Source organism: Plasmodium knowlesi, assembly GCF_000006355.2.
Source record: "Plasmodium knowlesi strain H genome assembly, chromosome: 11".
NCBI lineage: Eukaryota > Apicomplexa > Aconoidasida > Haemosporida > Plasmodiidae > Plasmodium > Plasmodium knowlesi.
In genome coordinates, this window is record NC_011912.2 from 1,887,814 (window position 1) to 1,904,131 (window position 16,318).

The following is a 16,318-nucleotide window of genomic DNA, read 5'->3' on the forward strand; positions in this document are numbered from 1 at the left end:
AAGTTCTGACACCCCTACAATCTTCCTCCTAAACGCGGAATCTAAGTTCTTACACCCTGACACCTTTGTCCTGAACCCGGAATTTATGTCCTAGCACCCTGACACCTTTGTCCTAAACCCGGAATCTACGTTCTTACACCCAGACCCTTTTTCCTAAACCCGGAATCTAAGTTCATACACCCTGACACCTTTGTCCTAAACCCGGAATCTGATTCCTGCCACTCCTACAACCTTCATTCCTAAACCCGGAATATAAGTTCTAACACCCTGACACCTAAATCCTAAACCCGGAATCTGACTTCTAACAACCTGACAACTTTCCTCCTAAACCCGGAATCTAAGTTCTTACACCCTGACACCTTCCTCCTAAATCCGGAATCTAAGTTCTAACACCCTGACACCTTTGTCCTAAACCCGGAATCTAAGTCCTAACACCCTGACACCTTCCTCCTAAGCCTGGAATCTAAGTCTTAACACCCTGACACTTTCGTCCTAAACCTGGAATCTAAGTCCTAACACCCTGACACCTTCCCCCTAAACCCGGAATCTAAAGTTCTAACACCATGACACCTTCTTCCTAAACCCGGAATCTAAGTCCTAACACCCCTGACACCTTCCCCCTAAAACCGGAATCTGAATTCTGACACCCATACAACCTTCATTCCCAAACCCGGAATCTGACTCCTGAACCCGGAATCTGACTCCTAAACCCGGAATCTGACTCCTGAACCCGGAATCTGATTCCTAAACCCGGAATCTATTTCCCTGCATCCCACAACCTTATTCGGACACCCCTACAACATTATTCCTATACCCTGAAACCCCGTTCTAACAGCCCTATAACCTTCTTCCAACACCCCGAAACCTTTATTCCTAAATCCGGAATCTGACTCCTGAACCCGGAATCTAACTCCTAAACCCGGAATCTGACTCCTGAACCCGGAATCTGATTCCTAAACCCGGAATCTATTTCCCTGCATCCCACAACCTTATTCGGACACCCCTACAACATTATTCCTATACCCTGAAACCCCGTTCTAACAGCCCTATAACCTTCTTCCAACACCCCGAAACCTTTATTCCTAAATCCGGAATCTGACTCCTGAACCCGGAATCTAATTCCTAAACCCGGAATCTGACTCCTGAACCCGGAATCTGATTCCTAAACCCGGAATCTAATTCCCTGCATCCCACAACCTTATTCGGACACCCCTACAACATTATTCTAATACCCTTAAAACGTTAGTCCTATACCCGGAATCTGAATTCTAACACCCCGACAACCTTCTCATCATACTGTCCCCCCCACACCTTATATTATTTTCTTTTTTTTTTTTTTTTTTTTTTTTTTTTTTTTTTTTTTTTTTTTTTTTTTTTTTTTTTTTTTTTTCCTTTTTTTTTTTTTTTTTTTTTTTCTTTTTTATTTATTTTAATTTTTTTACTTTTCTTTTTTTTTTTATTTTTCTTTTTTACTTTTCTTTTTTTTTTTTTTTTTTATTTTTGGTTGGGGGTTGGTTGGTTATTGCGATTGGGGTGTCTACTTACATATTTTGTCCAAAGATTCCTTCAGTCCTGTTTTATCCTGTTCGTCCTCAAACATTGTCTGCAATTTGCTATTTACATTTTGAGTGTTGCCCTGGCCATTTGTGTTAATTTCGCAATTATCAAAACTTTGGTCCTGTGTACACTCAAAACAGTCACCACCCTAAACCCGGAATCTCACTTCTAACACCCATACAGTATTACTCCTATACCCGGACACCCCATTCTAACACCCATACAACATTATTCTAACACCCCTACAACCTTATTCAAATACCCCTACAACCTTCATTCCAACACCCCTACAGCCTTATTCTAACACCCCTACAACCTTTATTCCTAAACCCGGAATCTGACTTCTAACACCCCACAACCTTCCCATCTTCACACAACCTATTTTTTTTTTTTTCTTTTTCCCTTAAAATTTCTTTCTTTTATCCCTTTTTCGAGAGTTGCCCCCAATAGGTGTTATATCATATTCTCGTAAAAAAGTGTATGGGACATCCGCGCGCGAGCGCGCGGGCTACACTACGGTTTCGCACAAAATGTGTGGAACGGCGCTAAACATTCATAATTACAACTTTAAAAAAAAAGAAAAAAGAAAAAAAAAGCATTCTTTCTTTCATCTTTATTTCTTATTTTGTTTGCAACTTTTTTTTTTTTTTTTCTGCTGAAATGACACGTTCTGTTTATAGAAAAAAAAAAAAACATTCTTCTTTTTTTTTAAGAATACACATTCTTTTTTTTTTTTTTTCTCCTTTTTATTTTTTCCATTTCCAAAAAAAATATTTTTTCTTACTTTTTTTTTTTTTTTTTTTTTTTCTTTTAAGAAAAAAAAAAGAAAACTCCCCCCTAAATTATCTAAATAACATGCCATATATTGTTGTTCTTATATCCTGCAACCTCAACCCCTAAGAAAACGCGAAATCTTACACATATACACCGTGAAATATTATAAATCCCGCAAAACTAAATGCGAAATCGTACACATGTACACCCAAAAATATTAAATCCCGCAACCTAAATACGAAATCTTACACATATACACCGTAAAATATTATAAATCCCGCAACCTAAAAATACGAAATCTTACACATACACACCCCATACACATTCATTCATTCCTTTATTTTTTCTATTTTTTTCATTTTTTTTTTTATCCAATTCTTTACTTCCTGTTTTCTTCTTATATTAATTTTTTTTTTTTTCCTTTTTCTTTTTTTCCTTTTTCTTTTTTTCCTTTTTCTTTTTTTCCTTTTTCTTTTTTTCCTTTTTCTTTTTTTATTACTTTTCCTTTCTTTTTTTTATTACATTAATACCTTAATGCATTAATAATGTATTAAGGGTGTAATAATTTAATACATTAATATATTAATGATGTGATACACTAATGATGTGATACACTAATAATGTAATACACTAATAATGTAATACACTAATAATGTAATACACTAATAATGTAATACACTAATAATGTAATACACTAATAATGTAATACACTAATAATGTAATACACTAATAATGTAATACACTAATAATGTAATACACTAATAATGTAATACACTAATAATGTAATACACTAATAATGTAATACACTAATAATGTAATACACTAATAATGTAATACACTAATAATGTAATACACTAATAATGTAATACACTAATAATGTAATACACTAATAATGTAATACATTAATACATTAATAATGTAATACATTAATAATATAATATATTAATACATTAATACATTAATACATTAATACATTCATACATTAATACATTCATACATTAATACACTCATACATTAATACATTCATACATTAATACATTCATACATACATACATTAATGATGTATTATATTAATAATGTAATACATTAATACATTAATATATTAATAATGCATTAATGATGCATTAATGATGTAATACATTAATAATGTAATATATTAATACATTAATACATTAATACATTAATATATTAATAATATAATATATTAATACATTAATACATAAATACATTAATATATTAATAATGTAATACACTAATAATGTAATACACTAATAATGTAATACACTAATAATGTAATACACTAATAATGTAATACACTAATATATTAATACATTAATACATTAATACATTAATATATTAATACATTAATACATTAATACATTAATAATGTAATATATTAATAATGTAATACACTACTGATGTAATACATTAATGATGTAATACATTAATACATTAATACATTAATGCATTAATACATTAATAATGTAATAATGTATTAAGGGTGTAATAATTTAATATATTAATGATGTAATATATTAATACTTTAATACATTAATACATTAATACATTAATATATTAATGATGTATTATATTAATAATGTAATACATTAATATATTAATGATGAATTATATTAATATATTAATGATGAATTATATTAATATATTAATGATGTACTATGTTAATACATTAATACATTAATAATATATTAATACATTATTAATGTAATATATTAATACATTAATAATATATTAATACATTATTAATGTAATATATTAATACATTAATAATATATTAATACATTAATAATAAGACACTTACCCTCAGTTTCCTTGGCTGCCTTCGTTAACTTCTCTATTGCCTTGCCTACATCAATAGAAGGAGTCCCCGCAGTAGTGCCGTTTTCTATTGCTTCCTTAAATACTTGTTCTAACGTTTCTTCCTTGAACGTGTAATTACTGTCGGGATCCGCTAATACATCTGCTAGGACAGATGCTTGACTACCACCACTACCTTGCGTGTTGCCCAGTTTCATGAATTGTACCATACTGGCTTTATTCTCATTTAACCACTTTTTCCTTTCCTGCTCGTCCATCTTGGACACCTTATTACTATTATTGCAGACCTGTGGCCACCTGTTATCCCACACACCCCCTACCCTATATCCCCCATTTCCCTTTGCTTCCCTTTGCTTTTGCGCCCAATCTTTGATTGTACTGCGGAGGATGGATTTACCCAGCATTAAATGCACGGGGTTAACGTTCTCACATTTATTCAAGTTTGTGCCAGCCCCCCCGTGCGCCTGTAAGTTCCCCTCCATCTTAGATAACATTTCATTCACTACTTCTCCCAAATGACAGTGATCTCCATAGATTTCGGATAAAGCAACTGCTCCAACGAGACATCGCGGATACCATTCGTGATCCTGCACTGCTTCAACTTCCACCTTCGATCTTTTATTCCCTTTCTTCAATCCACTTGTGAAATATCGAACTTCGGCCATGGCCATACATACATCTCCCATATATTGTTGCCCGAAGGATAACTTCTTCCCCGCCCACTTTACGCCTTCGAAGCAGAGGTTCCTTATTTCTTGCGCCTCTTGCGCCTTCAACCTACTACCCAATTTCTCCCAAGTTGTCCGTAAATCATCCTTCATTCTTTTCTATAGGAATAAACATGATGGGGAACATATACATATATATACATTTACGTATATAGTATATATATATATATATATATATATATATATATATATATATATATATATATATATGCATATGTATATCTGTACATATATACATACACATGTACGTATATTTATACATATATTTATGCCCCCCCCCCATTACAATAATGTCCTCCGGATCCGACGAGGCCACTCCCCCTGCATTATTCTTCACTATTGCCTTCATCCATTCTTCCAACAACCCAGCACTAGCGGCACCCGGGGCTGCTGTTGGTCCCGTCGACATTGTGTATCTTGATCTTTCGGGGAAAAAAATATATATATTATATATATTAAATATAGAATTAAAAGAAAGGAAAAAAAAAAAAAAAAAAAAAAGGAAAAATATTCCTTTCTCCTTTCTTTTTTCTTTAATTCATTTTCTTATTTTCTTCCTTTCTTTTCTTTTCTTCTTTGGAAACTGCTTTCTTCTGGAAACTACTTTTTTTGGGGAACTACTTTCTTCTGAAGCTACTACTACTTGGAAACTACTTTCTTTCGGAACTACTTCTTTTTGGAAACTACTTTTTTTCGGAACTACTTCTTTTGGAAACTACTTTCTTTTCAAACTACTCCTTGGAAACTACTTTCTTTTGGAACTACTTCTTTTGGAAACTACTCCTTCAAACTACTACTATCTTCTTCCTTTTTCTTTCTTTTTTTTTTTCAGTTACAGGTTATAGGTTACCCGTTTACCTGTTACCGGTTACCTCGTTACCGGTTACCTTGTTACCTCGTTACCGGTTACCTTGTTACCTCGTTACCGGTTACCTCGTTACCTCGTTACCTCGTTACCTCGTTACCGGTTTACCCGTTACCCGTTACCGGTTACTTCCTGTTACCGGTTACTTCCTGTTACCGGTTACTTCCTGTTACCGGTTACTTCCTGTTACCGGTTACTTCCTGTTACCGGTTACTTCCTGTTACCGGTTACTTCCTGTTACCGGTTACCGTTTACTTCCTGTTACCGGTTACCGGTTACTTCCTGTTACCGGTTACCTCCTGTTACCGGTTTACTTCCTGTTACCGGTTACTTCCTGTTACCGGTTATTTCCTGTTACCGGTTATTTCCTGTTACCGGTTACTTCCTGTTACCGGTTACTTCCTGTTACCGGTTACTTCCTGTTACCGGTTTACTTCCTGTTACCGGTTACTTCCTGTTACCGGTTTACTTCCTGTTACCGGTTACTTCCTGTTACCGGTTACTTCCTGTTACCGGTTACCGGTTACTTCCTGTTACCGGTTACCGGTTACTTCCTGTTACCGGTTACCGGTTACTTCCTGTTACCGGTTACCGGTTACTTCCTGTTACCGGTTACTTCCTGTTACCGGTTACTTCCTGTTACCGGTTACTTCCTGTTACCGATTACCGGTTACCTTGTTACCGGTTACCTCGTTACCGGTTTACCTGTTACCAGTTACTTCCTGTTACCGGTTACCTTGTTACCGGTTACCTCCTGTTACCGGTTACCTAGTTACCGGTTACTTCCTGTTACCGGTTTACCTGTTACCGGTTTACCCGTTACCTCGTTACCGGTTACCTTGTTACCCGCTCGCCCAAAACTCTCTCACTCTAAATATCTTCTTTTGAGAAACTTCTTTCCTTCTAAACCTTTTCTTTTTTTTTTCTCCTTCCACGTTTAACCGTCCTTCTTTCTTCCTTGTTTTCTTCTTCTTCTTCTTCTCTTTTTTTCTTTTTTTCTTTTTCTTCTACTTCTTTTCTTCTATTTTTCTATCTGTTCCTTTCTTTTCTTTTCTATTTCGTTCTTTTTCTTCTTTTCTTTATTTCGTTCCTTCCTTTTCTTCTTTTCTTTATTTCGTTCCTTTCTTTCCTTTTCTATTCCGTTCCTTTCTTCTTTTCTTTTCTATTCCGTTCCTTTCTTTTCTGTTCTATTTCGTTCCTTTCTACTCGTTCCTTTCTTTTCTTTTCTATTTCGTTCCTTTCTTCTTCTCTTACTTCTTTTTTCCTATTTCGTTCCTTTCTATTCCGTTCCTTTCTATTCCGTTCCTTTCTTCTGTTCTATTCCGTTCCGTTCCTTCTTTTCTATTCTGTTCCTTTCTTTTCTTTTCTATTCCGTTCCTTTCTTCTTCTCTTACTTCTTTTTTTCTATTTAGTTCCTTTCTTCTTTTCCTTTTCTTTTCTTTTCTTTTCTTTTCTTTTCTTTTCTATATTCCGTTCCTTTCTTTTCTTTTCTTTTCTTTTCTTCTTTTTCTCCAGGCAACTTCTTAATAAAAGAAAAGAAAAAAGAAAGAAAGAAGGTTTGAAAAGAAAATAAGAAGGATGCAGGAAGGTTTCCTTAAAGGAAGGTAAAAGAAGGTTTCTTAAGGGGAAAGAAAAAGAAGGTTCTCAAAGGGGGAAAGAAAAAGAAGGTTCTCAAAGGGGGAAAGAAAAAGAAGGTTCTCAAAGGGGGAAAGAAAAAGAAGGTTCTCAAAGGGGGAAAGAAAAAGAAGGTTCTCAAAGGGGGAAAGGGAAAAGAAAGTTCTTTTCTCGGTTATTAGAATAATAATATGACCTGTTATTTTAGCTTCCTTATTGGTGAAGGAAGTTGAAAATTTTTGTTTTAGGGAGGGGAGGAATGTTTTGTTTAAAGGTAAGGAAGGTGAAAGGAAGCTTCTTTCCTCGGTTTCTTAGAACAACAATGTGGCCTGGTACTTAACCACCTTAGAGGGAAGAAGGAACCTTTTCTTTTTATAGGTTTTAAGGGAGGGAAAAAGAAAAAAGGTTTCCAGAAGGAGGGAAGGAAAGAGGAATGTTCTTTTTCCTCGTTTATTAGAACAACAACAATGTGGCCTGGTGTTTTAGCCACCTTAAGGGGGGGAGAGGGAAGGATGTTGAAGATTTCTTTTTTTTTTTTTTTTTTTTTCCTTTGAGGAAAAGAAGAAAAGAAGGTTTCCCAAAGGAAGGAATGTAAGGAGGAAAGGTTCTTTCCTAGGTTATTAGAACAATAATATGACCTGTTATTTTAGCTTCCTTAGGGGAGAGGGAAGGATGTTGAAAATTTCTGTTTTCGGGAGGGGGGAGTAGGAAGGTTTCCAAGGGGGGAAGAAAAGGAAAAAGAAGATTTCTTAAACGGGGAAGGAAAGATGAAAAGTTCTTTTCCCTCGGTTATTAGAACAATAATATATGACCTGTTATTTTAGCTTCCTTAGGGGGAAGAAGAAAGTTGAAAATTTTTGTTTTAGGGAGGGAAGACGAAAGTTGAAAATTTTTGTTTTAGGGAGGGAAGAAGAAGTTGAAATTTTTTTTTTTTTTTTTATTTTCTTTCCTTTGAGGAAAAGGAAAAGAAGGAATGTTTCTTTCCTATATTATTGGAACAATAATATGACCTCGTATTTTAGCTTCCTTAATGGAGGGAAGGGAAGAAGAAGTTGGAAATTTTTTTCTTTTTTTTTATTTTTTCCTTTGAGGAAAAGAAGAAAGAAGGTTTAAAGGTTGGAAAAAGAAAAGAATGTTTTAAAGGGGAAAAAGGGAAGAAGATTCCTTCCTCGGTTATTAGAATAATAATATGGCCTGGTACATAACCACCTTAAGGGGATAGGGAAGGATGTTGAAAATTTTTGTTTTAGGGAGGGAAGAAGAAGTTGAAAATTTTTGTTTCAGGGAGGGAAGAAGGAAGTTGAAAATTTTTGTTTTAGGGAGGGAAGAAGAAGTTGAAAATTTTTGTTTTAGGGAGGGAAGGGGAAACTTCTGTTCAGAGGGAAGGGAAGAAAAGTTTTGTTTAAAGAGGGAAGGAAGGAATGTTTTGTTTAAAGGTAGGGAAGGAAGGAATGTTTTGTTTATGGGAGGAAAAGGAAGGTTTTCAAAGGGATGAAGTAGGTTCTATTTCCTCGGTTTTTCCTTCAACAACAATAATATATGGCCTGGTACTTAACAACATGAATGGAGATTTTTTTTTTTTCTTTTTTTTTATTATAATGATGGAAAGGAAAGAAGTTTTAAGGGGGGAAGGAAAAGAAGGTTTTCAAAGGGAAGAGAAAGAAGGTTCAGTTCCCTCGGTTTTTTATAACAATAATATATGGCCTGGTGTTTAACCACCCTAAAGGAAGAAGAAAGAAGGTTCCTTAAAGGGGGGAAGAAAAAGAAGGTTTATTAAGGGAGATAGAAGTAACAAGTTTTTATGTGGAAAGAAGGTTTAAGAAGGAGGAAAAAGTACAAAGAATGTTTCCAAGGGGAGAAAAGAAGAAAGAAGGTTGCTTAAAGGGGGAAGGAAAAAAGAAGGAAGGTTTCTCAAAGGAATGTATGAAGGAAGATTTAAAGGAGAGGAAAGGCTTTAAAGAAAGAAAAGGAAAAGAAAAAGGAATAAAAAAAAAAGGAATAAGAAGGAAAGGAAAGGGAATAAAAAGGAAAGGAAAGGGAATAAAAAGGAAAGGAAATGGAATAGAAAGAAAAGGAATAAAAGAAAAAGGAATAAAAGGAAAAAGGAATAAAAAGAAAAAGCAATAAAAAGAAAAGGTAGGAAAAGGAAAAGAAAGAAGAAAGAAAAGGAATAGAAGGAAAGTTCAAAGGGGAAGAGGAAGAGATTAAGCTTCCTAAAGTAAAAAAGAAAAAGGAACGATTGAAAAAAATGAGAAGGAAGAATTTATGGAAAAGAAAGAAGGTATAAAGGAAAAGGAAGAAAGGAAAGACTGTTTAAAGGAGAAGAAAAAGAAGGAATGTTTAAAGGGGAAAAAGAAAAAGGTTTTAATGAGGAAAAGAAAGAAGGTTTAAAAAGGGAAAAGGAAAGAAGTTTTAAAGGGAGAAAAGAAGGGAAGTCTTAAGGGAAGAAGTAAATTTTAAGAGACAAGAAGAAGAGAAGATGGGTTTAAGGAAGAACCAGAAGAAGGATTATTTAATTGGGAAAAAAAGAAACAGAAGATTATAAAAGGGAGAAATAATAAAGAAGGTTTAAGGGTAAAAGAAAAAAGACTACTTAATAGAGGAAAAAGAAAGAAGGTTTAAAGAACATAAAAAGGAAGTGTTAGAGGAGAAGAAAAAGGAATGCTTAGGGGGAAAATAAAATGTTTTAAATGAGAGAAGGAAGGTTTAAGAAGAAGTTTTGGAGGAGGAAGGAATGAAGGTTTAAGGTAAGGAAGATAAAAGGAGAAGGTTTAAAGGTGGAACAAAGAAAAGAAAAAAAAGGTATTTAAAGGAAAAAAGAAAAATGTTCCATGGGGAAAATGGGAAAAAAAAAAACAATCAAATGAAATTAATGTTCCGCAAAAAAAGGAGTTAAAAATTCGACACAAAAAAAAAAGATTAAAGAAGCATGACTGAAAAAGAAAAATCGCTGATACTTTCCTTTAATAAAGAAAAAAAGGGCAAAAACTACACACGGCGGTCTATAGAAGAAAGTATACTGCACGTGAGAAACCTTTCAATGTTCAGAAGTGACAGAAAAAAATGAAAGTACATGGGGGGTGGAGGATTTAGTGAACTTCGAAAGAGCTCCCCTGGGGACAAAGCGGTCAGAAGAACGAGCTCTCCCTGTATGATATAACACTCTACGTGAGTGTTCTTTCCACAGGGTTGAATCACTTTCGAATGAAAAACAACCCGCAGTAAAAGCAGGTGAATCCTTCTGAGAACTTTTCCAGGCACTGCAAGGAGGAAAAAAAAAAAAAAAGAAGTGAATTCAAGGTGGGCGGGGTGCACACACGTTCCGCCCTATGTGCGTCTGCACAAGTGCCTATTCGCGCCGGCACATGAGCGCACCGCCCTGGTCGGACTTACCTTCTCCGAGTACGTTGCGTCGCACAACTCGCAGTGGTACTTGTAGGTACAGTGAATGAGTAGGTAGTAGCACACGTGCACATACCGCTGGCACAATTTACACGACCGAGTGAAGAAGTTGAAGGCATGCTTGCAGTGGGGACAATGGCCCAAAAAGTTGGCATTCGTGCAGGAGACGGAAGAATTCAGATATACGTCACGGTTGACTTTGCTCATAAGTCTATCCAATTGGTCCCGTTTAGTCTGCTCTGCTGAGCTTCCATTCAGATTCCCCACCTGGAGAAAGGTCTCCAAGTTGTAGTTGGTTTCTTTTCTAGTGAAGTCGATGCGCCTCAGATTATCATCAATGATGTAATAACTCCTTTTTTTCTTCTCATAGTTTGTTAGGTATGTGTACAAATCGTTTTCTCTCAGTTCCCTTCCTTCTGTATTGCTCACATCTTTGCACATATCCATGTTTGCGAGTTTTCCTCCGTCCGTGGATTCCCTCGGGGGATCATCTTTCGGTAGCTCCGTCAGGTCCGTCCGGGGTTCCACGTCTATATGGGGATGTGTGCCTCCCAAAGGTTCATCAACATTGATGCCACTACCCGCAGAACTACCCAAACGGCTACTCATACCGCATATGACCCCCGGTTCCTGCTGTTGTTCCTGCTGTTGTTCCTGTTGTTGTTCACGTTGTCGTCCCTCCTTCTGTTCTCCCACGTGCCCTATGGCGGAGAAGTCCATGTCCCTTTTCAAGAAGCCATTGAACTTTACACTGGAGGAGAAGATGTTAAAGTTGCTGGTCGTGTAGATGTAGTAGCCCCATTCTGGAGAAAAAAATTGTACGCACTTCTCAAAGTTCATATCGTAATTATTAATCATGGCATATTTATTGCTCTTGTAGCATGTGGAGTATATTAAAAAGGAATTTCTACAGAGGGAATACAGTTTGGCAACAAGCGGATGGTTCCGTTCCTTAGGGTACATCAGAAAGAGAAAGCTACACATAGATTCTACGCAACTCAGACAACCCCTCAGGAAGAGTAACAGGATAAACTTCCTCAAAATTTTCCTCAACAATGTATAACTCGTTACGACCCGACAAAGGATAGACTGCAGAGCTAAAATTAGAGACGAGTTCTCAATGTACTTATACTTTTTGTACTCCTTGATCAAAATAAATATTTTACAGATAATTATATTCCTCACATTGGTCTTTAAAATGTTCTTTAGCTCGTCCATGGTGATGTATGCGCTATCTACATTCAGGTAGAAGTCGGAATACTGATAGAGGGTTCCCTCAGGAGATCCTATGGAGGACCGCGGTGAGGAGGAGTTCCGACTCAGTTCCCTCCTTTTCAACACACAATAGCTTCTGACAAAATTCTTGATGTACTCTGAATTCTTTATGCAAACTTTTAGCCCCTTCTTGAACTTCTTCTCGTGAATATATCTGCGGCTACTTTTCAACATGGACTTCATCATCGTTATTTTGTATTTTATGTAGGCAACGTTTAGGGGAGTTCTACAAATTCCTCCTGTTGGGATCAGTTGCTTATCACAAGAGAGGTACTTTTTATTTCTAAATTCCTTAAGTTCTTCGTTTATTCCCTTTCTGTGGAACCTCCTTAGGAGAAATAATTCATAAGGGGTCAATGGGCATATAAATTGATAGAAATGTTTCCCTGCTTTTATTGCTTGGCTGATTTCATTGTTACCATGCTTCAGTTCTTCTTCGTTCAAAAGATGGCTGGAGATGCTTCTCCTGTTCTTCCCCTCCTCAGGTAGCAAATCGCTCTCGTTCGACGGGACTATTCGGAGCTCCTCCGGTATGAGGGGCGGATCGTTACTTTGGATGGCAAACTCACCGCTGCGCTTGACGTGACCGCCACGCCCACTGCTGCTCTTCATAAAAGTAAAATCGCTGATATCAGACTTCTTCTCCTCCTGCTCAACCCGCTCTTTGAGATTTCCCTCCTCTTTTATGTGGAAGTGTCCATTGATATTTGTACCCATCTGTACGGTCAGCTCTTCACTGCTGTTGGATCTGCTCTCCTTCTCCCCCTCCGCGAAGACGTGGCTTCCGTCCTGATACTGCAAGTTTACAATGGAGTGACTCTTATCAGAGGTGTGCGATTCTCCTCTAATCGAATTGGAGTTACTGAGTACCCCTTCCTTCTGTTCATTCCCGCCAGACAATTTCTTCCCATACGTCCATGTTTCTTGCGGAAAGTTCTCTTCGCTCTCCTTGTCGCTGAGTTTCCCTCCAGTGCAACTGTACTTTTTTATATAGTATTCATTCAACAACTGGTTGTCCTTGATGTAACTACTTAGGTTCTTTTCAACATTGGATTGCTCCTTGATCTTTTTCAACTCCTCCTTTATTTCTTCATGCAGTTTGTTCTGTTGTCTGTCCTCTCTTAGTTTTACTAATGCAAGATACCTTTCCTTGATGCAGTCCGAGTCCACCTGCTCCTTCTCTGTCTTTGCACTCGATTTAAATGTAGAAAATATTTCTTCTTTGTCCTTTTCTTTCAGATTAAACTTGTGCCCAAGTTTCTCTATGACGATGTCCACAAATTCGCTCTCAAACTTATCCTTCAGTTCATTCAGCAGTAGGTTCACATCTTCCTCGTTGTAATGCCTACCTTCTTCTACTTCTGAATCATCTGCACTTTTCCCCTTCACAATTTTGTTAAGATACTTTTTCATAGGACCCTTTACTCCGTCCTGGGAATTTCTCCCCTGATTAACAGAATGGGTGTGTTCTTTTCCTGATGGAGTTTCTCCTTCCAAGGATGGTTTCCCAGCTTCTATCGATAGATTTTCCTCGCTGTCTTCCGGTCCACCTAACTTCCTGACACCCGATTGTGCCTCCTCCCTCTTCTCCCCACCCTCATCGGAGAAGTTAAAATAAAAAGCAGGATAATTCTTTTCCCCTGTGTTCATTTGGGCAGGCTCATTCGAATCGTATTTGCCCGTCTTCCCCTTGTTTATATTGCTTTTCTTCTTTTTAACAAAAATTTCATCACCGGAGGGAGTCGTGCCGTTGGGCCTGTTCTTCCTTTCCCGTTTGAAAAAAAAATCGTCCTCCCCCAAATTGTCCTGCTCCTCCTCCGAGTCGAATTTAAAGAAATCCTCCTGTGAAGGGTGACCACCGTGAGGGTGCAGCGAAGGTGTGGTAGCATCATTGGCATTTCCAGCATCTCTCTCGTAGTCACTCCGGTCATCACTTCCTCCATCGCTCCCTCCCTTCATCTCGTCGCTAAACTTGTGGACTTTCTCCTTCATCTTCTTAATCTCCTTGTTGAATTCATTCCACCTGTTCTTGATGTCGTCCCTTCCTTCCGCGCCGTCTTTCCCCTCAATCGCACTAGACATAGCGACATATTCATCCCCATCATCGCTGCTCTCTTTGCCCCATTGGTTATCACTCGACTTCCCTTCACTACTTTTTCCCCTTCTTGAATGTTTCTTTGAGCTCTTTCTATTTTCGCCATCTGGTAGGTTACTCCGGCTACCCAGGCCGGTGTGTTCTGTCAGTCCATTCAGTCCCCCCCCCAACTCTTCCTCCCCGTTCGAGAATCCTTCATTGGCACCACCAAGCCAGGCACATTCCAAAAGAGCTCTGCTTTCCTTAACCACGAGGTCAGCAGATCTACTTAACGCAAATAGCCTTATTTCGGTGATGAGGAAGGATACAAATTCGCTACTTCCTTTGTGGATTCTACTAGATTTGGATGATCTCCCACTTTTGATCTTCATTTCTTCTGCATGCGGGTTGTCCTCACTCTCATCGGAACCCCCAAACTCAGTGTACGGTTTGGCCCCGATATAAAGAGGCAACGCCGTTGAGCTGTCGGTAAAAAAGTTGGTCGGATAAAGAACACTGCTGTAAAAAATGGCGTACGTATTTTTGCACGCCTGTAAGAAATAACTATCCTCTCCAGTTAAAATAACGTAAATGAGATCGATGGTTAGATTAAAAATAATAGACACGTGGCTCCAGTAGTAATCATTGATTTTTTTTGTTTTTAAATATCCTAATGGAAAGGGATCAAATCGAAACTTCTCATTCCTGAAGTCGATAAGGAAATAGCATTCGTCGTTGTCTATCACTAGATGTATACTCCACTGATACTTTTCCTCCTTCCCTTTTTGTATTAAACAAATATATTTTTTTTTTTTTTTTTTTTTTTTTTTTTTTTCCTCTTCCACAAAAATTTTGTCTTCTTCTATTCCAATCCACATTTGGAATGTAAATCCTTCATTGTTTTCGTTTCCTAATTTTTTACAAATTTCTTTTTTTATTCTAATGGCCCTTTCATTGGTGCAGTAATTTCCTCCCAGAAGCTCCAGACAGTTGTCCGACTCCACTTTCAAGTAAAACTTGGATTTTCCGCTAAGTTTCAAGCAATAGTTTGCCTTGGCCCTTTCTCCCCTCCTGTTTTCCAGGTCGACTAACTCTCTGTTTTTTAGCTTGAACATCCACGGAGAGTCTACAGTTGGGGGTGGGGAGAAAAACGACGGTGAAAAGGGGGAAAAGAATCAACTAACACAAAAAGCGTACACATCATACACATTTTATGTACTTTTCATCAAGACTTTACCTGCATCCTCCTCCCGATAGTTGCGGATGGACGCTGACCTGTGGCACCCGGAGGAATCTTCCAAAGTGGTGAGCTTCCCTTCTGTGCAACGGTAATAAGCTACTACCCCCAGGGGATTTTCACCAAACTGCATCTCCACAGGGCTCCTGAACCCTACCTCCGATTCGTCCCCCTCAATGGTGTGGTCACCATCCACGTGATCCTTCTGGTTATCCTTCTGCTCATTGCTTGTGGACTCTGGCGATTTTTTGAAGTACCCTTGGAAGGAAAAATTTTTCTTTTTGGTCCTCTCCATTTGTACACCGTTGAATGGGTAGCTAGTTAACAGTTTACCTCTGCATTAACTGTGTACCTGTGCGTACCTGTATGTTGTCTCTCAATGTTTTCCCACCGTTATGAGTGATATGTCCCTGTAACGGAAGCTATTGGGTGGTGGTCCCCCCCTTCACACTGCGAACTCCCATAACACAGTGAAGCGACCGTTTTGGAGAAAATAGTTTTACTTTCGAGTGATCAAAATTGTGGGGACCATAGCATACTTAGCATGTCAATGGTATTTCCTCTTTTCTTTTTTTTTTTTTTCCTTCCCGTTTATCCCCCTCAAAATTGTTTATCACGTTATTCTATGTGACTGCTTTTTCCGTTTTTCCCGCGTGGGCAGACACATCTGGGTATCGCCAATCAAAAGCGCAGATGTTCGCTTGCTCGGAAAAGGGAGAACATTCCACGGGGATGGGCAGCAGCATTGAATTATTTATATTTTTTCACACGTCTGTGTTCGCAAGCGATTCGTTGCTCCGCGGTCGTCGACCACTTTGCAAAGAATCCCGCGGACATGTTCCTCCCAGTTGCACCCTTCAAGGCGGGAAAAAACAAACGGGAAAATAATATAGCGGAAAATGGTAAAATAGTAAGGCGGAAAATAGTAAAAGAGGAAAATAGGCGAACGCTTCGTG

At 37.6% G+C, this 16,318-nt stretch overlaps 2 protein-coding genes across 2 annotated transcripts in view; both read right to left on the bottom strand.

Moving 5' to 3' along the window:
• Positions 1–5,304, bottom strand: part of PKNH_1140500 (SICAvar, type I) — a gene marked incomplete at both ends in the record, with an annotated part of 32,376 nt that extends 27,072 nt beyond the window's left edge. Inside the window, 2 exons of the mRNA XM_039114158.1 lie at positions 4,151–4,994; positions 5,182–5,304. Coding sequence (XP_038969776.1) covers positions 4,151–4,994; positions 5,182–5,304 — 967 coding nt within the window. The remainder of the gene's footprint in view (positions 1–4,150; positions 4,995–5,181) is intronic.
• A 5,264-nt stretch (positions 5,305–10,568) lies between these two features.
• On the bottom strand, positions 10,569–15,657 carry PKNH_1140600 (conserved Plasmodium protein, unknown function; the record flags this gene model as incomplete). Its single annotated transcript, XM_002261542.1, has 3 exons — positions 10,569–10,634; positions 10,768–15,251; positions 15,363–15,657. The coding sequence occupies 3 exons, from the start codon at positions 15,655–15,657 to the stop codon at positions 10,569–10,571; spliced, it is 4,845 nt and encodes a 1,614-aa protein (XP_002261578.1).
• Between the last annotated feature and the right edge of the window lie 661 nt (positions 15,658–16,318).